We start from the raw sequence: 23,408 nt of genomic DNA on the forward strand, positions 1-23,408 counted from the left end.
CTATGTTTTCTTTTTCTTTCAATCCTGAAAAAAGGAAAAACGAAAATATATTTGCTTAACTGGAACCGAACCACTCGGGACTCAAGAGAATTTGTTACTTGAGTGTCATTGACCAATAATAAGTGAATTTGTGAAGTTAACCCAAAAAAAAATCCAAAACCGGATTAAACGGCCAAAGAAAAACAAACAACCCTTCTAAAATTCTCAAGTTTACATTTTCTTCTTGACTATTTCTTCTGCTTTCTTCTGTAGAAACAAAAACAAACCCTAACAAGTTTAGAATACAGAATACAAATCACGCCTTGAAGTAGTAGAAGAAGATACTATTTGATGGCGGATCTGACTTGTACACCGTTTCTGTTCTATCCATTACTCGTCGTCATCCTCTTCTTCTACTCCATTAACCACCATAACGGGTTTCTCTCCTCCGTCGTCAACAATGATCCTTCTTGTCATCTCTTCTCTTTTCGTTCTTCTTCCTCTTGTCTCACCACTCTCAACAACGTACTTACGATCTTCTTTTTCTGTTCATTTTTCATGCATATGTTTAGTTTTTTTTGGTCGGAAAACGTCTATTTTCTTTTGTGATGTTTTCTAGGTTTATTTTAGCTACGAGGTGTTATATTAATTTTATCACTTTTAATTGATCAATGTTGTTTAAACTGAAACAGCCGTCGTCATCGGAAGTTATGGTGGTGGTAGATGAAGCGGCGGAGAGAATCGAAGAGGGGCTGGCGATGGCGAGAGCCGCCATACAGAAAGCCGGAGAAGTGGATCTCCGGAGGAATAGTTCGGATTTTGGATTCGTATCAAATGGATCCATCTATCTCAACGCTTTTGCTTTTCATCAGTTAAGACCTTTTCTTTCTCCTAATTTTCCGTAGTCTCTATCTAATCTATCTTATGAAAAATATACAAATTAGTATATAATTCTCTCTCTATATATATATTTACTTCTAGTTTAAAATTAAGTACATGTTTTGAAAAATATAAAATTAGTAGATAGTTTAATTTAACAACGTTAGTGTGTACCTTGTTCTTGTTGCACTTGAATTAGTTAGGCTTTTTAGTTAAAGATGAGTTGGGGCGCTTGATAAAATGTGGAGACTAATTATTGTGTAGCTAACAAGTAGGTGCTCATTAGCATATGTATTCTCTTCTTTCATTTTTTCATTAGGACTTTAACTCCAAATCACCTTTAATAGAAATGTTTCAGCATTAAAAATTCTACGTGAGTTTCCCTTTTTAGTATAACCTACGCACCACCAGTTTGCAGTTTCCTATATTTTTTAAAAGTTCAATTTTCCATTTTGTGTTTAATTTATTTCTATATCATTATTCCTCCTGTCTTCATTCTCACTCTCTCTCTAACTTCAGAACTGAAAATCAGACCTAGTGTGAGGAAAGAGTAGTTTAGCTTTTAGGTTTCTCCATACCTTTTCTCTCCATCTCTAAATTTGACCTTTGCAAACATATCACTTATCTTTTAAAGCCCTTTCTGAAAAAAACATATCATTCACCTTTTCCTTACTTCTGTGTTAAATGTTTTTAAAGTCTCACATCGTACATATGTAATGTTTTAAAAGAAAACATATAGGCAAACACATCAAGAGTTATGCATATGTAATGTTTTTTTTAATAATTTTTTACACATCACAATAAACAGGAGCCACAGAGAGATGGAGAAGAGATTTAAGATATGGACATATAGAGAAGGAGAATCTCCTCTCTTTCACGAAGGTCCTCTCAACGATATCTACTCCATTGAAGGCCAATTCATGGACGAGATCGAGAACGGAAATAGCCCTTTCACTGCAGCTTCACCAGAGGAAGCCACTATGTTCTACATCCCTGTAGGGATCGTCAGTATCATAAGATTTGTCTATAGACCTTACACTAGCTACGCCCGTGACCGTCTCCAAAACATTGTCAAAGACTACATCTCTCTTGTCTCTAACCGTTACCCTTACTGGAACCGAACTCGCGGTGCTGACCATTTCTTCCTCTCCTGTCACGATTGGGTGAGTAGTCTCCATCAGTCCCTTAAACTGTAAAAACCCTAACCCTAACTTTAATTCTTTGTTTCCTTGTTGTTCAAGGCACCTGATGTTTCAACGGTAGATCCAGAGCTATACAAGCATTTCATCAGAGCTCTATGCAATGCCAATGCATCCGAGGGGTTCACACCCGTGAGAGACGTTTCATTGCCGGAAATAAAAATTAAATTCGGCCAATTAGGGTCTACTCACGACGGAGAACCGCCTGAAAACCGCAAACAATTGGCGTTTTTCGCCGGCGGTTCTCACGGAGAAGTACGGAAAATACTTTTCAAACACTGGAAAGAAAAGGACAAGAACGTCCTAGTCTACGAGTATCTTCCCAAGACCATCAACTACACGAGAATGATGGATCAAGCGAAGTTTTGTCTATGTCCTAGTGGTTGGGAAGTAGCTAGTCCAAGAATCGTGGAGTCTCTGTACTCCGGTTGTGTTCCGGTCATCATAGCTGACTCTTACGTTCTTCCATTCAGCGACGTGTTGAATTGGAAGAGGTTCTCGGTTCAGATTCCGGTGTCGAAGATACCGGAGATAAAGAAGATTCTAGAAGGGGTGTCGGACGAGGAGTACTTGGAGATGCAGAGGAGAGTTCTTGAGGTTCGTAAACACTTTGTTGTAAACAGACCATCGAAGCCATATGATATGTTGCATATGGTTATGCATTCGCTTTGGTTACGGAGGCTTAATGTTCGAATTCCTTTTTCACAGTGAAACTATATGTTGTTAGACTCTTTAACTATAATAGATACTACACACACACACATATATATAGTATAATGAGTATGTAAGAACATGGAAACTATAAAAATGTTTCGTTCTACAAATTAGATTAGTACAAGCCTCGGAGTTTCGTTTGGGAAAGAAACGTTTACAAGCTGCATCCAGGCCTAATTGTACGTGTATTTAGCATTTCTCTATCTGCATGTCGTCCAGTGGGAGTGGAAAAATTGGGGAAAAGCCGATACGTAACTAATGAGATTGAGGTACCCGTGCTGCCTATAAGACGGATAGCACCGAGGAACGTCTGCCTATAAGATTCTTTTCAATCTTGTACTCTACCAGTTTTTGATAGGTTGATTTCACACTTTAGAAAAAGTTTGGAAAGAAAAGTAGACGGAATGACACTTCTGAACTCAGATAGCATTGTGGCATACCTTTTCAACTGAACTAGACTATTTTTTTTCTTCTTTTATGAATAGGAAACCCCAAAACAAGGCCCATAAGGATCAGAATTCACTATTCAGTACTTAGACCATCCACAACGGGGTATTATGACGAATCCTTAGCGGTAATACTTAGATTAGTTTTAGTTAAATATAATTATATTTCGTAATAGAGCTAAGGATTGGTCTGTCGGGAAGGGAATTAAGGATCGAGTCCGTGAGTATCTGTCAATGCGAGAGTGGTCGTCGTCGGTTTAGAGTTGAGTGGGTCGGTTTGGAGAAAAAAAAATTTCATTCTCGACCGAAGGAGAAAAAAAAACTTCTCTGGAGAGAAAGGTGATTTCGAAGCGATCTCTCTCTCTCGGCTTGACGAAGGTAGATCCAATCCTCAAAGCCGTTGATTTCTCGATTAAAACAGTTTCCATCTTCTTTGTTATCCGTAAAGATGGATGTTTTGGTGTTTCGATCGATTTGGGAAAAGTTGTCAAATTAGGGTTTTTAAAAATTTGGGGAAAAATCGATTTCTGTATTATTTTCCTTTGTAGATATGGATTAGAAACAATTTTGGTTTCAATCGGAAGTAAATCTGGTCTTTATTTCTTACACAGTTAGAAATTCCATATTTTGTTTCAATCGATTAACGGTTTCAAAATCTTATGTTTAGAGTTTAGTGTTATCTTATGTTTAGTTGTGTTCGATTTCAATCAGTTCTTATGTCGTTGGTTTCGTTGGTTAATGAATGTATATTAACTATCGAGTTGTTGTTTTCAGGTAAACGATAATGGGGCAAGATTACAGTTACAGTCAGCCATCTTCATCATCAAACTCTGTAGACATAACCTCCCTTATTGAAGCAGAAGCTCAGCTGTACGCGGATGAAGCTGAGAGTAGCCACTTCAATGCAGAGCCGCTTCAGTACCAACCGCAACCAGAGTGTGATGATGGAATCCCTACAACCTGCTACTGTGGTGCGGAGCCTGTTGTCGGCTACTCTACAACTCGTAAAGACCCATACAGACGTTACTTTACGTGCAACAATGCTGAAGATGGTGACTGCCACGTTTGGAAATGGTGGGACGTGGCAGTGATAGAGGAGATGAGGGACTTTCAGCCGGAGCTTAGGCAGCTTAAGGGTGAACTTAACGAGAGTGAGCAGAAGGTTCTCATCCTCGAGAAGACAGTATCCGAGTTTTCAAAGAAGAAACCAGGAGTTAAGCTAATGTCTCTACCTTAGTTTTAATAGGGTTGGTGTTACTTATTCTACTTGGTGAGTATCTGGTTCTAAATGAATTGTTTTATCTCATTTTGGTAGACAATTGATAGTTTCTTCTCTTTTTTCAGGAATATTAGGAAAGGCTTCAAAGGAGAGTGGCGGACCTCGCTTGTTTCTGTAATGAGGTAACAATTTTTCTTTCTTTTCTCATAATGAATTGGTTTAAATGATAATATCGGCCTCTCTGTTCTGATGTGATTGGCTTTTACTATCTGTTCTGTTCCCATTTGTGTGTTCTGTAGCTAGTCCTATAAGTCGTATTGAATTGATTGTGTGTAGGTAGTATTAGTTATCTTTCTGTAACTAGTTCATTGCCTTAATTAGTTGTAAATGATACTTAGTTATTAGTTATTTACTTTCCAGCTTCCCAACTGCATAGATTTGATTGCCATTAATTAGTTGTAAGTCATAGAAGGCTTACTTAAGCCTCTGTGTCGCTAGTAGAGCGGCACAGATCAACCATGGCTAATAACTCGTCAAGCTATGTTAACCTACTACAGAGTCAACTTCCAGTTGATCTTGATGCAGCCGAACCTTTATGGTTCGGTAGCGAAGGTCCTGATGAGACTTATGTGATGTCTGGTAGCGAAGTGCCTGAAGCGTCTGGTGTGAAGTCAACTCCCCAACAATCTGAGAGAAGGAAATGGTCTCCCAAAGAGGATATAATCCTCATAGGGGCATGGCTTAACACCAGTAAAGACCCGATCGTGAGCAATGAGCAGAAAGGTGGAGAATTTTGGAAGCGGATTGTGGAGTACTACAACGCAAGCCCTCTCTTGGTTGGGACAATACCGAGAGAGCTTGGTCCTTGCAAGCAGAGGTGGTCTCGGATTAACGACCACGTTTCAAAGTTTTGTGGTTGCTATGATCGAGCTCTTCGGCAGCAAAGAAGTGGTCAGAATGATGACGATGTGATGAAGGCTGCTTTAGATTCATTCTTCACTATTATGAACTTAAGGTTCACCATGGATCACTGCTGGAGGGAGCTGAGGTATGACCAGAAATGGTGCTCTCTGGTTCAGGGTAAGGACACTGTTAAGGAGAAGCGCAAAGTGGTGGACCTCGATGGAGAAGAAGCGGCTGTGGGAGAAGAAGAGGCTAGACCTCCCGGGGTGAAGGCTGCGAAAGCTGCTCTTAAGAAGAAGAAGAATGGCAGAGAGGAGGAGTTGTCAAACTTACATGGCGTTCTACAAATCAAAGAAAAACTCTCAAGGCAAAAGCTCCTTGATCGTTTATTCGCGAAAAAGGAGCCTCTAACTAAGATGGAAACAACTCTAAAACTCAAACTAATGTCTGAATTGCTTTGATGTCTTCTCTGTTTGGTTTAAGGTTATTTCTTTGTTGCTTTGATGTCTTCTCTGTCTGAATTGCTTTGATGTCTTATCTATAACTCTTGTCTTTATTCTCCTTGTTTCAGGTTAAGGCTGAAGTTGGTCACGGGTGCACTGAAGGTTGGGCAAGTCACGGGTGCATTAGGAGTAGTGCAAGTCACGGGTGCTTTGAAGTAGTTCACATGTTCATCTCTTGCAGTTTATGTAGTATAAATAGTTGTCGTTTGGCCTTTAGCTTTGTATCAGCTTCTCTTTCTTTCCTCTGCATCAAAACTTGACTTATGTTCTTCTGTTTGCTCGGAGATGTTGTAATATTTTCTTGGAGATCTTCTCAACCCGATTTTTCACTTGTAATATCTGGGTGTAAGAAATCCTTCTCTTGTATCAATATTAAGACTTGGTTTCGGCTAATGTAAAATGTTATTCTCGTTTTCGAGTTGTCTTGATTCACCAACATTTTCTTTTTAACTCTTGTCTTGATAATTATTCATATTTTCGAGTTCTCTTGATTCACCAACATTCTCTATTTTAACTCTTGTCTTGATTCACCAACATTCTTGTCTATAATGGTAAAACAGAGGCTGTGGAGAAACCAGCAGGAGCATTCAGCAACATCCTTATGTCTTTAACACTTGCTAAGGTTTGATTACCACAATACAACCTATTGGTTTAAGAGAAAAAAAAATTAAACACACATGAACTTGGTACTTATATAATAAAAAAAAAAATAAAGTTATACATATTTGACACTTATAGAAAAAATATATAAAGTTATACATATTTGAGACTTATAGATAAAAAAAATATAAAGTTATACATATTTGAGACTTATAGATAAAAAAAATATAAAGTTATACATATTTGAGATAATAAAAAAATACAACACTTATTTTGGAACTTTTAGAAAAAAAAAAGTTATACATATTTGAGATAATAAAAAAATATCTTAACTTATTTTGGAACTTATAGAGAAACAAATATAAACTTATACAAAATTGAGAAAATAAAAAAATTCAACACTTATTTTGGAACTTTTAGATAAAAAAATATACAAAGTTATACATATTTGAGATAATAAAAAAATATCTAAAGAAAAATGAATAACTTATAAATTTAATTTCTCAATCAGGATGTCATCATCTTCATCCAATGAAATGGAAGAATTGGAAGAAAGATTGGACGAAGTTTTCGAAGATATCTGTGAAGATACAATCAACAACATTATCGAGGCCCAAACCAAAAAGCAAAAGAAACGAGCATATATTGAACGAAACCGTGAAGCAGGACACATCCGGTTATGGAATGACTACTTCTCCGAAAATCCCACATATGAGGAACATATCTTCAGACGCCGTTTCCGCATGAACAAGGAATTATTCATGAGTATTGTCTATGCCCTCTCACAGAACGTTCCATTCTTTCAACATAGACCAGATGCTACCGGGAGGCTTGGTCTTTCGCCACTACAAAAATGTACCGCAGCAATTCGTATGCTTTCTTATGGTTCTGCAGCCGACGCGGTTGACGAATATCTCCGACTTGGTGAAAGCACGGCACTTTCGTGTTTACATCATTTCACTGATGGAATAGTACAGTTATTTGGAGAGCAGTATCTACGAAGACCCACACCAGAGGATCTTCAACGACTCCTCGATATTGGAGAGAAACGCGGGTTTCCTGGGATGATTGGGAGCATTGACTGTATGCATTGGGAGTGGAAAAATTGCCCAACGACTTGGAAAGGACAGTACGCCCGTGGATCAAACAAACCGACAATTGTCTTAGAGGTTGTAGCTTCACAAGATCTTTGGATATGGCACATTTTTTTGGTCCTCCAGGTACCTTAAACGATATTAATGTCCTCGATCGATCTCCTGTTTTTGATGACATTATAGAAGGTCGAGCTCCAAGGTTAGAGTACGTGGTCAACGGACACAAGTATAAGTTGGCTTACTATCTCACAGACGGTATATATCCAAAATGGTCAACATTTATCCAATCTATCTCACATCCTCAAGGTCCTAAAGCACGGTTATTTGCTAAAAACAAGAAGCAGCCCGAAAAAATGTGGAACGGGCCTTTGGAGTTTTGCAAGCTCGATTTGCGATTGTCAAAAACCCGGCTCTTACATGGGACAAAAAAAAGATAGGGAAGATTATGCGAGCATGTATCATAATACACAATATGATAGTCGAAAATGAATGCAATGGATACGCTCGCATCGGCATTTCGGAATTTGAAGAAGGAAGTGTCACCAGAAGTTCACACGTGGAAACCCAAACCGAGATGCCTACAAATCTAAATAACATATTTGTCAATCAGAACGAGAGAGAACTTCAGGATATCCGTATACATGAACCACTGAAAAAAGATTTAGTTGAGCATATTTGGAATAAATTTGGTGATGAATAATTATTGTATCTTTATGTATAATTATTGTATTTTTATGTTTAATTATTGTATTTTATTTTATTTCTGGAATAAAAAAAATAAAAAATTTCACTTTTTTATAAATTTTTTTTTTTATTTCTAAGGATTCCTAATTGAGGATCACCATTGGACACACTTTTTAGACTAAGATCCTTAACTATTCAAAAAAAAAAATTACTAAACTAATCCTAAAGATTCCACAATGGGTGTCACCATTGTGGATGCGGTAAGAAATGAGAAATATGAAATCTGGTTATCACATTTTTAAATCATAGTAATCACCAAGGCACTAACTCATTGTTGTTCAAAGGGAGACAACATTTTTTCTGTCATGGAATTTTCCTTCCGTCGAATGTACCAAAACTATATACAAGACATAAGCCATCAATTTTTATTCTTTTGTTTTTTTTTTCTTTTGTTACTAGATATTCTATCTATTACATAAACCTTGGGCAGCTTTTTTTCGTGAAGCCTCAAAATCATAATAGAACTAAAAACTAAATTCTCTTGTAGCAATATTTGAAGCCAGATTTTAGCAAAAAAAAAAAAAAAAAATATATATATATATATATATATATAGCAAAGACCAATACTGCAGTAATGAATAGTGTGTCGTAGAATAGCAACCAACTTTGAAAAAGTTGGAAAAGCAGTAATAACCGCATTCAATTTAGTGATCCTACTATAGTAGTACTTTTGCAGTGTTCGCACGTAAGTACGGAACATATCTTACCTTATTTAATGTTTGAATTTCACTATGTAAATTGATTAACATAAGGTTAGTGCTCCATCAGAAATCCAAACCAAACATAAAATAGTTCAACAACACCAGCGATGTAAAGACGTTTCAGTTTCCTGGTTTTACCAACCACTACCGTGGAAAGTACACATTGTCCTAACCCTCACATAAACACAAAACAGCAAAATTCAAAATCCACAGAGACAAAAAAAACTAAAATAGAGAGATCTAATACATGAAGATAGAACCCTTAAACTAAGAACTGCAGTTAAAAAACCCCGGAATTAACCATGTTGTATCCTAACAGAATTCATCTAATCCACTTGGCTCCACCAGCACATAGAGCGGCTTCCCTTTCAGCTTGTGTTGTCCCTATCACACAATAGATTACAAGTCAATTCCTTAACAAAGAACAACAAGCCAGAGATAACTTCTTGGTCAAGTAAGAAGAATTTGTGACTCACCTTGACTTCAGGCAAGCCAATAACACAAGCACATTCCACAACTTCAGCTCCCTGGCTCTCTATGTAACGTCACATAACAAACCTAGATAAGTATCTTTATTAATGCAAGAATATTACAGGACAAAAGAGATATTTACCCATAAGGCTAATGGCAGCTGAGAGTGTACCGCCCGTAGCGACAAGATCGTCGATAATAATGACGCGTTCTAGTGGCTCAACGGCGTCAACATGCATCTCCAAACGGTCATGTCCGTACTCAAGCTCGTAAGACTCAGATATCACTTTCCCTATAATCATAAATTTACCCTTTTCATAATGTCAAGAAGAGTCAAATCATCAACAACAAAGAAACTCAAAGAATGTAGTGAAAATTTAAAAGTTACCTGGTAATTTGCCTGGTTTACGCAAAGGGACAAACTTTGCGCCTATGGCTAAGGCAATGGGTGGACCAAACATGAAACCTCTTGCTTCAACTCCTACAATCATTTGCATGTCATCTAAAATTCTTTATGAGAGAAAAATACAATAATAATTTATCCTTTTCTTTAACTAATTGTTGCTTTATGAGGTAAGCCCATTTCGAAAGACGTCGAGCATTTTTTTTTGGCGTTATTTAACAAACTTGATGACGAAACACTGTAGAGAGAAAAAGAAAGAAAAGGATAAAATAGAGGAGCTTTTTTTTACCAGCAACAACAGAGATTTGCATGTCTTTGTAACGATCTACAAAGATATCAATTGTGTGTTTAAACGCCTTGTGATCTAGCAACAACGTAGTTATGTCCTGAAACATGATCCCTGTCCGAGAGAAACAACAAGAACTTGGTTCAGACCAAAACACCAAGTGGTGTGTCGTGAAAAAACGAAAACAGAGGAAGGAAGAAGTTTTTTTGAAAAGACCTTTCTTGGGGAAATTAGGAACTACTCTAATGGCTGCTGATATAGCTTCAAGCCTTGGATCTCCTTTCAGACCGTTCTCCGCAGCAAACATATTTTCTTTTCTCTCTCTCTCTTTCTCTCTTTCTAGTTTTGAAAATCTTGAGAGAGAGTCAAGGAGCGTCTTGATAGTATATTAACCTCTCTGTCTCGCTTCTCTTGGTAAGTAAATGGAAGATTAATCCAAAGTAGAAAACAATTAAATTTTCCCTCGCACGAGAAGGAAACGAGGTCAGATTCTCTCTCTCTCTATCTCTTATCTGTGTATGTGTCTTGCTTTGTTTCTCTGTTCACCACCAGTTGTAAGTTTTGTAGAAGAAAGTGGGTGAGAGAGCATTAAATACTGTAATAGATAGAGAAAAGAGCGCGTGGAGTGTGTTGTGTATATACCCACGCGCGAACTGGCCGGCACACAGGATCAATGAACCGCAATAAAATCAAAATCACAGTAGGAGGAAGTAGAGGAGGCAAGATCAGAAGGAGAAAAAGAAAATCTTATTGATCTCCGAGAGAATCTTTGGCTTTTTAAAGTCTCTTCTTCACTCTATAGTCTCTCGAAGGAGAGAGACCTATAAAGGAGAGAGAGAGAGAGATTCTATACTCTGCCTGCAAAAGAGAAAACCATTTCTATAAAAAGAAGCACCCATTCTCCTAGAACCAGTTCACATTCCATGTTGTGTGTCATGTCTCCTCCATCCCAGCGCCATTAACACCTCTTTTTATAGTAGTTGATTCTCAAATAATTTAAAACTCAGTGTACGGTAAAACTAAAACTAACATCAGTTGGAAACTACACAGATTAAATTAATATCAAAATTTACTTAAAACTTATTTTAGTATAGTAATAAAACTTTTCTTAAAAGAAAAATATTCAAATTTCGAGGTTTTACAAATACGAGTTTTAAATATTATAATTTATTTAATTCACAAATCAATATACAAATGGTAAAACGAATCATTGTCAAAGTGAAATTTACCTTTTAAATTTATTTTTCGAATTTGATCAACAGACTACAAGTTTTGTACTGTTACTGTAATGTAATAACATATCTACATCCATTTTATTATTTGTAGGCGTGGGGGTAGATTTCTTTTAGATTTAGAGTCATCATCATCGCTTAATTTTCCTTAAATCCTAGGTGCTAATATGCGTGTTAAAAAATTGTGCTAATATGCTTTCTGCTACACCACATCTTTTTTTGTGTAGATACGAACACTGACTTTCTAGATTGCGTGTGTAACAATTATTTAGTAAGGACTGGTTCTTATGTGAATCCAAAGCGTAAGTAAGTAAAGCACTTGAGTACAGAAACCACCAAAAATATATAATATCATCAGCAAAGAGCCAATATGCGCCCATATTTGAGTGGGACAAGCTAACAATATACAAAATTTATTTTGGTAGATGGTGTGGTACATAAATTAGTTTTGAATTCAACTTACGATGAGTAAGTTGAATTCAAAACTAATTTATGTACCACACCATCTACCAAAATAAATTTTGTATATTGTTAGCTTGTCCCACTCAAATATGGGCGCATATTGGCTCTTTGCTGATGATATTATATATTTTTGGTGGTTTCTGTACTCAAGTGCTTTACTTACTTACGCTTTGGATTCACATAAGAAATACTACTAAAGCTACGGATGCTGATGTGGTCACGATTACTGACCACTCCAACACAGCAACGGATGTGGTGGTTCAGAATGCGACGGACAGTCAAGCAACATCGGTAGCACAAGCTCAACTGAATCCAGTGGTTGAAGACACAGTTGCGCCGTCGATTACTCAACAGAAAACGAACCTTGCAGCTGAAGAAAATACAGAGAAGAAGTCAGATCCTGCAAAGAAGAATCCTACTGACGACTGGTGTGCCCACGCCAAAGGATATGGCAAGCGATTATCGAAAAAAGGAGAAGCCTTCACGCTACCCACGGGAGAGGCGTGCATCAAAATTCCTAACTCGATCATTGAGAAGAACAGGAAGGCATGGGATTGCTTTGTTTTGGGCCAGTTCTATTCAGACCCGCCCTCTCAAGGAACCCTCCACAACATCGTAAACGGAATCTGGAGTAAGCAGTATCGTGACATCTCCGTATCAAAAATGGAAGGTTTTGCCTACCTCTTCCGAATCCCGAATGCAGCTACAAGGGTGCGGGTCATCAAACAATGTCTCTGGCAGATAGAAGGGCAGACCATGTTTGTGGACAAGTGGGAACCGGGAGTGGTCCCTGCCAAACCTGAACTCACCTCTGCACCAATCTGGCTGGAACTTCGTCAAGTACCATTCCAATTCTTTAACGAAGATGGTCTTGAGAGGATTGCAGGACTGGTTGGTCATCCTAGATTCTTACACCCAGCGACAGCAAATAAAACCAATCTAGAGGTGGCAAAAGTCTTCACAATAATTGACCCGAGGAAACCGCTCCCGGAGGCAGTTAATGTTCAGTTTGAGTCAGGCGAGATAAGCAGAGTACTTGTCTCCAGTCCCTGGATGCCCCCGGTCTGTGAGGCTTGCAAGGAGATTGGTCATGTCACTAAGAGGTGCCCAACAGCAACTAAAGAGTGCTCACACTGCAAAGCCACAACACACACTTCTGCCAACTGCACCCAGAAATCTGGAAATGATAAAGTAAAAAAGAGGACCAGGCGCAGTAAGTCTAGAGGGAAGCAGGTTTGGAAGCAAGTGGACCAAACGGAGGTCGGACCAACGGTGAAAAATCCAGCTCGCACTCATCCTAATAACCATAAAGAAAACCCTCCGGAGGCACATCACATGGCACTCGTGCCAACTGAAGAGATCCAGAAAACTGAAGTCATCAAAAACTCCTCGCTGGGTAAGCAAGGAACAACGGAGCAAGGTGAAACCAGTGCCACTCCAGAGTACCTACAGATCACAAGACAGGGCAGCGGCTCAGCAGTCTCCAAATCCTCTAAATCAGACCTTCCTTCTGACTCCTCCGATGTCGATTCAACTGACTCGGAGCTAGAAGAAGGAGAGTTTGCCTTACCTGATGACGACTTCCAGGTGGTGCGGAACAAGAAGAAATTTGCGGGGTTGAAGCAATCAGGCCAGAAGGGAAACAGGGGCAGGAGCCCCAAAACAAATTTTTGATATATGGCGACAGACATTTTTTGCTGGAATGTGCGCGGGCTAAATAAATATTCCCACCGCAACGGATTATGTAAATGGACTAGGAGTAACTCTCCACTTTTTGGCGGAATTCTTGAGACTCATGTGAAGCCTCTCAAGATGAATAAATTTGTCTCTCAGATGTTCCCGGGCTGGTCTGCTGAAGGAAACTACAGTTTTTCTCCACTCGGGAAGATTTGGCTAGTGTGGCACCCATCTATTATAGTAACTATTGTTTCAAAATCTCTCCAGATGATAACAGCTGAGGTTACTTGGCCTACTGCCCCTCACTCGAAGATTGTCATCTCCACAGTATACGCCTCCAATGATCCTGCTCAGAGACTTATTTTATGGGCTGAAATCGCGTCTCTTGGTTCATCTCTAAGTGTGGCCTCCACGCCGTGGCTGATCCTAGGCGATTTTAATCAAATCAGAGACCCTTCTGAACACTCTCTTACTCCATCTTTAAATTGTGATAAAAGAATAAGAGATTTTAATCAGTGCCTATTAGATGCTAATGTGGATGATCTAAATTTCAGGGGGACTACTTTCACATGGTGGAATAAGAGAAAGCTCACCCCCGTGGCAAAGAAGTTGGACAGAAGTATGGTCAATGATGAATGGTACTCTGTCTTCCCGTCGTGTGTGGCGTTCGTTGGCAAGCCGGGCTTTTCGGATCATGCGGTCATCACACTATCTCTGGACCCCGACAAGCCGAGGACTAAGAAACCATTCAGATTCTACAACTTTCTTCTCAAAAACCAAGATTTTCTGGCTATGATTTGTGTTTCCTGGTTCTCATTCAACATCACTGGATCAGCAATGTTCAGGATCTCTCGGAAACTGAAGCTACTGAAAAAAGATATTAGAGACTTCAGCAAGCTGAACTATTCAGATTTAGAAAAGAGGACCGCTCAGGCACACGAGAAGCTACTGCACGCTCAAACTGCCATGCTCTCTCTCCCCTCCACCCTCAACGCAACATCTGAGCTACAGGCTTTAAAGGAGTGGGAGGAGCTATCTACAGCAGAAACGTCCTTTTTCTTTCAAAGATCTCATATCAACTGGCTGTCGTGTGGAGATGGAAATTCCAGGATCTTTCACCGTTATGCAAGCACGCGTCAGGCAATGAACCATATACACTTCTTGCTTTCTGATACCGGAGCAAGAATAGAGTCTCAGGAGGGCATTCAGCAGCTGTGTGACGACTACTTCTCCGATCTTCTTGCTAGCCCGGTCTCACCTCCAATGTTTATTCAAAGTGATCTTGATCTGCTATTTGATTTTAAATGCTCGATTGATCAGCAGCAGAGATTTGGTGAAGAGTTCACTGCAGAGGAAATCAAGGAGGCTTTCTTCACGCTACCAAAGAATAAATCAGGCGGACCGGACGGTTACTCGGCCGAGTTTTTCACTGCGGCATGGCCAGTAATAGGCCCGGAAGTCACTGACGGGATTTTAGAATTTTTCCGCTCCGGAAAAATACTAAAGCAGTGGAACTCGGCGAACCTTGTCCTTATTCCCAAAAAGTTGAATGCATCCTTAACTACAGACTTCAGGCCTATTTCTTGTCTTAACACGGTGTATAAGGTCATTGCAAAGTTATTAGCCTCGAGACTCAAAGACATCTTGCCGCTGATGATCTCAAAAACACAGTCGGCATTTCTCCCAGGACGCCTCCTAGCGGAGAACGTTCTATTAGCCACTGACCTCGTCGACGGATACAACTCTCAACAGATCTCCCCTAGGGGTATGCTGAAGGTTGATTTGAGAAAGGCCTTCGATTGTGTACGCTGGGACTTCATCATCGCAGCCTTGAGGGCGTTGGCAATTCCAGAGAGTTATATCTGTCTAGTCTCGGAGTGCTTAACCACGGCCTCTTTCTCGATATCGGTAAACGGAACAACGGGTGGCTTTTTTAACAGCACTAAAGGAATCCGGCAAGGAGACCCACTATCACCGTATCTTTTTGTGCTTGCCATGGAGTGCCTATCGCGTCTGCTCTTGTCTCGGTATGAAGCAGAAGCAATTGGGTATCACCCAAGAACCCAGGACCTAAAGATTACACATCTCATGTTCGCCGACGACGTCATGGTCTTCTTCGACGGTTCAAGTAACAGCCTTCACGGAATTTCTGAGTGTCTTGATGATTTTGCATCCTGGTCTGGTCTGCAGATCAACGCAACCAAGACTGAGTTATTTACAGCGGGACTCGACCAAAGTGAAACCACATCTATTGAGAGTTACGGTTTCCCTTCTGGTCAGTTTCCCATTAGGTATCTCGGTCTCCCCCTCATGACAAGGAAGCTGAAGATCTCGGAGTACGCACCTTTAATGGCTAAAATCACAGCAACGTTCAGATCCTGGTCTGTCAAAATACTCTCATTTGCAGGGAGACTGCAATTGCTCAAGACAGTCATCTTCGGTATTGTCTCCTTCTGGTTGGCTGCTTTCATCCTCCCAAAAGGCTGTCTCAAGGGGATCGAATCGCTCTGCTCCCGATTCCTATGGTCCGGTGACATCGAGAAAAAGGTATAGCAAAGGTGGCGTGGCACACGGTATGTCTCCCCAAAGAGGAAGGTGGTCTTGGCCTTAGAAATCTGATGGTTTGGAATCAAGTCTTGTGTTTAAAATTCATATGGAGACTCCTCTCCAAAGCCGAATCGCTATGGGTAGATTGGCACTGGAGCATTCACTTAAATGTTAACTCTTTCTGGGAAATTGAGGATACCGCCACTGATTCTTGGGCGTGGAGAAAGTTACTTGATCTCAGGCCTTTAGCACTTCAGTTCTGCAAAACCAGACTAGGAAATGGTCTTACATCAAGGTTTTGGTACGACAATTGGACTCCATTAGGACAGCTGATTACTCACATGGGTGTAGCGGGTCCTCGAGCATTGAGGATAAGGAAGAATGCGGTTGTGGCAGACGCTATCCGAGACTCTCATTGGGCTCTTCCTCATCCTAGATCCCAAAAGGAAGTTGATCTCCACTCTTATCTTACTACTATTTCCTTACCATTACTTGTAGATGTCCAGGATGAATATGAATGGCTTGCTGGTGACTCTGCTTTTACTGATTTCAGGTCATCAACCACTTGGGAGGTGCTACGTCCGAGAGAACCGCCCAAAGACTGGCATGATGTTATTTGGTTCAAAGGCGCCATTCCCAAGCACTCTTTCACCATGTGGATTGCAAACCTGGACAGGTTACCAACAAGATCAAGACTAGCATCATGGGGACTACCGCTTTCCCCATCATGCCCACTCTGTTCGTTGACTAACGAAACTAGAGACCATGTGCTGTTAACTTGTGACTACAGCAGAGACATTTGGAGGATTGTGTTGTTAAAATGCAGGCCCCCCGCCGCACCCTTCACCACCTGGGCTGAGCTCTTGTCCTGGATCAGATCATCATCATCGGCCCGGCTCACTCTGCTAAGGAAACTGGCCGTGCAAACTACCATATTTCATATTTGGAAGCAGAGAAACAACCTGGTTCATAACCACACTTCTATTTCTGCTGCAACTGTGTTTTATGGCATTGACAAGGAGATGAAAAACATCATCTCAGCAAGGCGTAGCAGGAAACATTTTGCTCGGCTCATGATCATGTGGCTAACTTAGTTGCTTGCTGTCCAATTCTTAAACATTGATCCATCTTGTTTTTTATTTCTTTTTTGCCAAGATGGTTCGGACCTTAGACCTTGTAAGATCTATTTTCATTTATATGATATTTACGATTTAGCAAAAAAAAAAAAAAAAAAAAAAACTTACGATATGAGTAACTCTAGTTTATTCAACTATATCTATTCATCTGGATTATGTATGCAACGCTCATCAACTTACTAAAGTAGTCAGAGAAACTTGTATAAAGTGCTGTACAGTTGATTACCATTAAACTTGTTAATGGAATAGTATAGAATTGTATGTATGTTTTAATTATGTGAAACCATACAAAAAGCTATTCATGGATAAATATATTTTGTAGGTGTCCAATTCTATAATAGCATTTCCAATTCCACTTTATTTTTATTTTTATTTTTAAGATAGAGTTGGGATTTGGGAGTAAAATTGTTTCAACTCTATTCTATTTTCTATTATACTTTGGAGTATAAAATAAGATTATTCCATAAATGATATAAATATAATGATTTTTATTATTTTATTTTTACTTTAAAATAAAGTAAGGTCAAAATAAAACTCAATTTTATTATAGATTTATTTCATTTTGAAACAAAAAATAAAACGATACATTAGAGATGTAAGATGTTCGGGTCAAAACCCCGTAATTATAATTCACTAGAAACTAAGAAATCCACTACAACAAATATATACTGGTTACAACTTACAACTTTTTTGAAAGAAGCGTTCTCTAGTTTATAAAAACAACATGAAAGGGCTAACAAGCTACCAAACAAACAGTCCTAACAACTTTGTTACGATTTAATACCAACCACCGAATCTTATATCCGACACAACAAACCCTACAAACATGAATGGATAACATGCTTGCAAGGTTTTAGCACAGCAAAAACTGTCACGGTCACCATCCAGTTTCACACAACTAGTTCTACTAGCTAAGATTGCATATAGTGAAAAAGCAGCGAAAATTCTTGAATATGAAGAAGTTTGAGTAAATACGCAACCCTCAAATTTTCATTCAAAGATGACGACATCCTCATCATGATCAAGCGGATTAAGTATTCTCATTTGTCATCTTCTTTCTTTGCACCAAAGAAAAGGCTCAAACTTTCAAATTATTCCTGCATTGTGCTTGAGCATTACCATTACCTACATAAAACAAAAGCCATTTAAATCAAGTACAGACTTACAGTATATGCAGGCACATCACACCAATTTTTTTTTAAGAATTACACACCAAATTTATTTATAGAAAAGTAAATAACACTAATTTGCAAATACGCTTTGTTTACTCAAATATTTTGCCTCTAGTATTGTATTTGTCACAAAATACTCTAAAAACATATATTCTGAAAAAAAACTCTAAAATATATATTTCTATGAACTTCCAATACATTTGTTATTGATGTCGTGTTCTAAGCATGTGACTATACCTTTCTTTGACTGTATATTTAGAGACTATTGAGTATATAAGATTTAAAGTTGAAAAGAGATCTTTAAGCATGCGAAAAAGAAGCAATCTAAGCATTTATATACTATTTTGTTATAGAAAAAGAAACAAAAGCTATTGCATAGTTCAAGGGTAAATGATCCTCGTACCGAGAAACCCACCACAAAGCTTATCGGCAACATAAAGAAAATCGAAGTCTAGATATAGAAAATCAATAAAGTGACAATTTCGAGGAGATATCCCAAATCTTGGTGTTTAACTTTATAGTTTTGTAGTCAAACAATCAATAATGAAATTTACAATTAGTCCACTTTAATTTGATTCTTGATAAGTTACAGAGGTTATTTCAACTTCATTATGAGCGTGTTGACACTTTCCATGTTATTACTTCGATTTTCTTTTTGAACTTTTAAGTAGTTCAAGTCTTATGGCCCCCATTTATTGATAGAGAAGAGAATGGAAAGGTTATTGACTATAATTTTTTCAAAGAATAAGAACCCATTTTCCTCCAGAAATTTTTTTTTCCTCCAGAATTTTTCAAGAATCTAATTAAATTTTGAATTATTGTGGTTTCAGAAATATTAACTAATGTTTTTATTAAAACATATGTAAAAATGTAAAAAATATTGAAGCCGAATGTGAACTGTGAAGCCCATGTATTTTTCCCCAGAGAGAAGAAGCCTACCATTTGCTTGGCCTCGTAGACATGCAAAATCCAACCGAGTATTGATGCTGATGGAAGTTTCGTTTTAAAAACATGCAAATGTGTCGTACGACTAAGGCGTCTCTTTAACCAATTAGATGCGACTAAATCTTAACTTAAATGTAATAATCTTATACAGTTCAAAAATTTATAAAAATTGCTATTAGTGATTCTTTGAAACTTAAGAGGTAGTTTCATTCATTATAAACTCCATGAAAGACGAAGAAAAAAAAAATCAAGGCCTGAATCCTCTGACAACATAAAGTATCATATTCGCTTTTAGAGAAACATTGAGAATTTCAGATGATAGTGTAAAACCTACAAAGCTCTCTCTCCTTTTTAAAGGTTACAAACAGTCTAAAAAATCAAAACACACAAAGCAGCTTGTTTGTCATTTTAGGACGGCACTGCGAAAGAAGAAGAAACAACGTCAGATGTGAAAACCAGTCAAAAACAAATTCGGTAAGAAGGATAGAGGCTTACTGTATGTAGAGGTATCAATATTCTCAGGAAGTTGCTTTATATCAACCTCGAACCTAGCTTGTACCTGTAAGCAAAAGAAATTACAACTCCATTACATACCCACAGCTCATATCAGTAAACAGCTCGACAGACTTCTGAAAAAGAAGTAAACTACAGACCTGATTAAGAACTTCCGAGTCTGAAGCTGATGCCACAAATGTTATTGCAAGACCCTTTGTTCCAAACCTACCAGCTCTTCCAACCTACACCATAATCAGTTGTGCTTTCAAATAAGTTACCGTTTATAAGATCCTTTAAGAGAATCAATAGTAAACATTTCACTGTTTTATAAATAGGAATATACTTACCCTGTGAAGGTATGTATCAGCAGAATCTGGCATGTCATAGTTGATGACAATGTTGACACGCTCAATGTCAATGCCTCTCCCTACCAAGTCTGTCGCCACCAGAATTCTCTTGTGCCCTTCCTTGAAGCTTTTGTAGTGAGTCAGCCTACATATTATATCACAGTGAAGGATTAGGAGTTATGCGGAGAGTCTTTAGGAGCAAGTAAGGTTGGTTAAATAGAAATAATGTTAAACTGATAAACAAACCTCTCTTCCTGAGACATGCCAGAGTGAATGCATATCGACGGGAAATTGCATTCGATAAGCAGCTTGTTCAGCTCCCCAGCTCTGCTAACACTCTTAACAAATATAACAACTTGATTGAAGTCCAATGCGTCAAGAAGGTCATTCAACTTGCGGTTTTTCTCCATCTCGCTCAGTTTGATGTAGTGCTGTAACATCACAGGACACATAAACATTGTCGAACAGTTAAAACGAAAATACCAACTTGCATGAAAAGTAATAAAACCTCACACAAGTTACATTACCTGGACAAGCCCATGAAGAGTCAATTTGGCTTCATCATCAACATATATTTCCATTGGCTGAAAGGAACAGAAATCAGAGTAAAGTGTGTTAGCAAGCCGTCCTCAGACAATGGTTTCCACTACAAACTTGACGACGGATGAAAGACCCCCAAACTGAGATCCACGTCTACCAAGTTTGCATTCTCAATGATGTGCCATGAAACATCAAATATTGCTGGGAAGACTAAGGCCCGTAAAACTGGGTATGATGATCCTTGAAACCCCCAGACTCAAAACCCATCTTGCAGTATTAGTCTATTACCATGCCATGTAATTTAAAAAGAAAAGGAAAGTGATGATAGAAGATCCCACTGTGTAAAGACATCAGTGAACCACAACAAACTAAGTGACTTGTAAACCGAGATAGAAATGGCCGTGAGACATTACATCTTGCATAAACTTCTTGCAGACTGGGCGAATCTCCTTGCTGAGCGTTGCTGAGAACATCATAACTTGTTTGTCGTGAGGAGTCATCTTGAAAATTTCCTGCACATCCCTCCGCATGTCTGATAAAGAAGAGTTAGATATTATAAAACAGGTAATATTCCGGGGGTAAGTGAGATATCTTTATACACGAGGATGTTAGACATGAGCATACCGAGAGACTCCAGCATTTTATCACACTCGTCAAGAATAAAATGCCTCACATTCTTCAAAGAGAGATCTTTGTCCCTGGCGAGTCCAAGCACACGACCAGGTGTTCCAACAACAATGTGAGGACATTCATTCTTAAGCAATTCTTTGTGAATTTTATTGTTGACTCCTCCGTAGAACACTGAAACCTTAGTATCAGGCAGATAGGTACTGAATCGCACGAACTCATTGCAGATCTGCAAGTATTTTTTAACATCAAGGCATGATAAGCATGAGAAATCTTGGGGACAGACAGCAGAACTATTAATTAAAAGAAGAGAGCAGCGTGAGTTAATGAAGTAAAAAGGACATACCTGGTAAGCTAACTCTCTAGTGTGACACAAGATAAGTGCAGACACCTGGCCAGGAGTTGGCTCGATCTGTTGCAGAGTCGAAAGGACAAACACAGCAGTCTTCCCCATACCAGATTTAGCTTGGCAGATAACATCCATGCCCAAGATGGCTTGAGGGATACATTCGTGTTGCACTGATGGAGAACCAAAGAAAATTGCACCGAAGAAGGAACCGTTTATAAGTAGAGTATAACCTCCATATCTTTATAATTGGCGGCTATACGAAAAGCTAAGCTCACTCCAAATCAATAGATCGAAATATCATTTTTTACCTGGAAAAGTAAACAGTGAAATGTCAATGAACAATGCTCAAAAACAACTAGTCCTGGAACTAACAAAGAATCAAACCCCATGACCAACACATCTCTCAAAACTAGTCTTAGGGCATCCACAATGGTATGCTCTAACTGGTGTTCTTATGATTAAATTTAATAAAAATAATTATAAAGTAAGAAAGAGATTAGATAGCAGCTCTTCTTCCAGAGCTTCTCCCAATATTCTGGGAGCACTCAAACTATATGTCACTTAATTACTGGTTTATGTTTTAAAGAAAAAATTATAAAATACATAATAATTAAAATAATATATTTGAGAGACTCATCTATGTACTACTAATGCAGATGCTCTAAGTTATCTGACACTAACAAAGGAACAAGATAGATGAATAAAGCATATCTTCGCAAAAAGTGGATTAAATGTTACTGGACAACTAAAAAACAGCTCATGAGGAAGCCATTTCAATAGATTTACACTATATCATCCGTGAATAAAATAGAACAAACACATCAGAAGCGAGGAACAATCAAAGATTGAAAAGGTGAACTTGCCTTCGGATGGATGCTCAAAACCAGAGTCTACAATAGCTCGGAGAAGCTCCGGCTTCAAAAGGAAGTCTCTGAATCCTGAACTGTGTATTCCCACGTAACCTCTGCCACAAAGATGAGACAAAAGGATTATAGTCGATGACAGTCTCATATTGGTTTCCCTTACTACTAGTTAGTAGTCTCTCAATAAACAGATCGAAAAGAAAGAAAGAAAATAAAAAAACTCACTTCTTCACGGCATCGCCGTTAACTTTATTCCCAGAATCTAAGACCTTCTCGTCCTCTTCCTCGTAGTCTAGGAGCTCCTCCTCATAAGCTTCGTTGTCCCTAGCGTCTCCCATAGTTTGGCACAAATTCTACAAGCTGCAGTGTGAAACTTCCCGTCAGATTTTCTAATCCCAAACGAAAGCCTCAGCAGCTAGTTCTATGCAATTGGGTTCTCCACCTATTAAACAGTCTTAAATCCGATGAGTTCACCTGAGAGATGAGCCGAGTTGAGGTGGAGATCTCGAGAGTTCGATTAGGGTTTTGGAATCCGACGAAGAACGAATTAAATGCTACCGCCGCGGTGGAATCGATATACATTATTTTTATATACTGATATATCGAGCTTAATGGGCTATATCTTAATGGGCCTTGTAAACGAATGTTATTAGTTGTCTTGTATTCTCTAGTAATGATTTCTTAAGCCCAATATTGACTTGGTCAATCCTATCGAGTGTGTGTCGCTGATAAATATCTCACTTACACCTTAGCTTCTGATATTTTCGTATTCTGCAATCAGAAATTTGGGAAACCCTAATTCGATCTCCAGATCTAAATCAACTCTGCTTAGCTACTCAGGTATCTTCTCGCTTTCAATCCATCTAAAAAATCTC

The 23,408-nt window shown here is 38.6% G+C and overlaps 6 protein-coding genes across 9 annotated transcripts; 4 read left to right on the top strand and 2 right to left on the bottom strand.

Moving 5' to 3' along the window:
* The first annotated feature begins 233 nt into the window (after positions 1-233).
* Positions 234-2,786, top strand: LOC108843533 (probable glycosyltransferase At5g11130). Its single transcript, XM_018616751.2, has 4 exons — positions 234-504; positions 672-850; positions 1,667-2,021; positions 2,100-2,786. The coding sequence occupies exons 1-4, from the start codon at positions 331-333 to the stop codon at positions 2,766-2,768; spliced, it is 1,377 nt and encodes a 458-aa protein (XP_018472253.1). The 5' UTR covers positions 234-330; the 3' UTR covers positions 2,769-2,786.
* Positions 2,787-4,001: 1,215 nt separating this feature from the next.
* Positions 4,002-4,739, top strand: LOC130508659 (uncharacterized protein At1g43920, Chloroplastic-like). The gene is made up of 3 exons (XM_057004271.1): positions 4,002-4,441; positions 4,562-4,618; positions 4,736-4,739. Exons 1-3 carry the CDS (start codon positions 4,002-4,004, stop codon positions 4,737-4,739), a joined length of 501 nt encoding a protein of 166 aa, XP_056860251.1.
* A 215-nt stretch (positions 4,740-4,954) lies between these two features.
* Positions 4,955-6,001, top strand: LOC130508660 (glutathione S-transferase T2-like). The gene is made up of 2 exons (XM_057004272.1): positions 4,955-5,784; positions 5,911-6,001. The coding sequence occupies exons 1-2, from the start codon at positions 4,955-4,957 to the stop codon at positions 5,999-6,001; spliced, it is 921 nt and encodes a 306-aa protein (XP_056860252.1).
* A 977-nt stretch (positions 6,002-6,978) lies between these two features.
* LOC130508661 (uncharacterized) lies at positions 6,979-7,671 on the top strand. Its single transcript, XM_057004273.1, has one exon. The coding sequence runs from the start codon at positions 6,979-6,981 to the stop codon at positions 7,669-7,671; it is 693 nt and encodes a 230-aa protein (XP_056860253.1).
* Positions 7,672-9,087: 1,416 nt separating this feature from the next.
* LOC108840088 (adenine phosphoribosyltransferase 5) lies at positions 9,088-11,076 on the bottom strand. Of its 2 annotated transcripts, none has more exons than XM_018612911.2 (6): positions 10,358-11,076; positions 10,145-10,255; positions 9,841-9,954; positions 9,595-9,744; positions 9,458-9,516; positions 9,088-9,365 (listed from the first exon to the last, which is right to left on the bottom strand). In XM_018612911.2, exons 1-6 carry the CDS (start codon positions 10,446-10,448, stop codon positions 9,294-9,296), a joined length of 597 nt encoding a protein of 198 aa, XP_018468413.1. In that variant the 5' UTR covers positions 10,449-11,076; the 3' UTR covers positions 9,088-9,293. The 2 variants fall into 2 exon arrangements, with proteins under 2 accessions (XP_018468413.1, XP_018468414.1); XM_018612912.2 differs by having other exon boundaries at positions 9,841-9,933; positions 10,358-11,072.
* An 8,466-nt stretch (positions 11,077-19,542) lies between these two features.
* On the bottom strand, positions 19,543-23,098 carry LOC108841852 (DEAD-box ATP-dependent RNA helicase 15). 3 transcript variants are annotated; one of them, XM_018614632.2, is made up of 12 exons: positions 23,008-23,098; positions 22,759-22,893; positions 22,534-22,634; positions 21,668-21,840; positions 21,319-21,550; positions 21,108-21,226; positions 20,682-20,738; positions 20,401-20,585; positions 20,155-20,299; positions 19,966-20,049; positions 19,808-19,871; positions 19,543-19,731 (listed from the first exon to the last, which is right to left on the bottom strand). In XM_018614632.2, exons 2-12 carry the CDS (start codon positions 22,869-22,871, stop codon positions 19,721-19,723), a joined length of 1,284 nt encoding a protein of 427 aa, XP_018470134.1. In that variant the 5' UTR covers positions 22,872-22,893; positions 23,008-23,098; the 3' UTR covers positions 19,543-19,720. The 3 variants fall into 3 exon arrangements, with proteins under 3 accessions (XP_018470134.1, XP_018470135.1, XP_056858820.1); XM_018614633.2 differs by having other exon boundaries at positions 22,976-23,096; XM_057002840.1 differs by having other exon boundaries at positions 22,759-22,975; positions 23,008-23,090.
* Between the last annotated feature and the right edge of the window lie 310 nt (positions 23,099-23,408).

The sequence above is a fragment of the Raphanus sativus genome, chromosome 2 (assembly GCF_000801105.2).
Source record: "Raphanus sativus cultivar WK10039 chromosome 2, ASM80110v3, whole genome shotgun sequence".
NCBI classification, from domain to species: Eukaryota; Viridiplantae; Streptophyta; class Magnoliopsida; order Brassicales; family Brassicaceae; genus Raphanus; species Raphanus sativus.

Bases quoted from the DNA above. Each gene is read 5' to 3' on its own strand.
- LOC130508661 (XM_057004273.1), top strand. From the start codon at position 6,979: ATGGAAGAATTGGAAGAAAGATTGGACGAAGTTTTCGAAGATATCTGT.
- LOC130508659 (XM_057004271.1), top strand. From the start codon at position 4,002: ATGGGGCAAGATTACAGTTACAGTCAGCCATCTTCATCATCAAACTCT. The intron at 4,442-4,561 runs GTCTCTACCTTA...CTCTTTTTTCAG, and splicing joins AAACCAGGAGTTAAGCTAAT to GAATATTAGGAAAGGCTTCA.
- LOC108840088 (XM_018612911.2), bottom strand. From the start codon at position 10,448: ATGTTTGCTGCGGAGAACGGTCTGAAAGGAGATCCAAGGCTTGAAGCT. The intron at 10,256-10,357 runs GTCTTTTCAAAA...TCTCTCGGACAG, and splicing joins TCCTAATTTCCCCAAGAAAG to GGATCATGTTTCAGGACATA. The intron at 9,517-9,594 runs GTAAATATCTCT...GACGTTACATAG, and splicing joins AGCTGCCATTAGCCTTATGG to AGAGCCAGGGAGCTGAAGTT.
- LOC108843533 (XM_018616751.2), top strand. From the start codon at position 331: ATGGCGGATCTGACTTGTACACCGTTTCTGTTCTATCCATTACTCGTC. The intron at 505-671 runs GTACTTACGATC...AAACTGAAACAG, and splicing joins GTCTCACCACTCTCAACAAC to CCGTCGTCATCGGAAGTTAT. The intron at 2,022-2,099 runs GTGAGTAGTCTC...TTGTTGTTCAAG, and splicing joins TCCTCTCCTGTCACGATTGG to GCACCTGATGTTTCAACGGT.
- LOC108841852 (XM_018614632.2), bottom strand. From the start codon at position 22,871: ATGGGAGACGCTAGGGACAACGAAGCTTATGAGGAGGAGCTCCTAGAC. The intron at 21,841-22,533 runs GCAAGTTCACCT...GTTCTCCATCAG, and splicing joins TTTTGAGCATCCATCCGAAG to TGCAACACGAATGTATCCCT. The intron at 21,227-21,318 runs GTATGCTCATGT...CTTCTTTATCAG, and splicing joins TAAAATGCTGGAGTCTCTCG to ACATGCGGAGGGATGTGCAG.
- LOC130508660 (XM_057004272.1), top strand. From the start codon at position 4,955: ATGGCTAATAACTCGTCAAGCTATGTTAACCTACTACAGAGTCAACTT. The intron at 5,785-5,910 runs GTCTGAATTGCT...TCCTTGTTTCAG, and splicing joins ACTCTAAAACTCAAACTAAT to GTTAAGGCTGAAGTTGGTCA.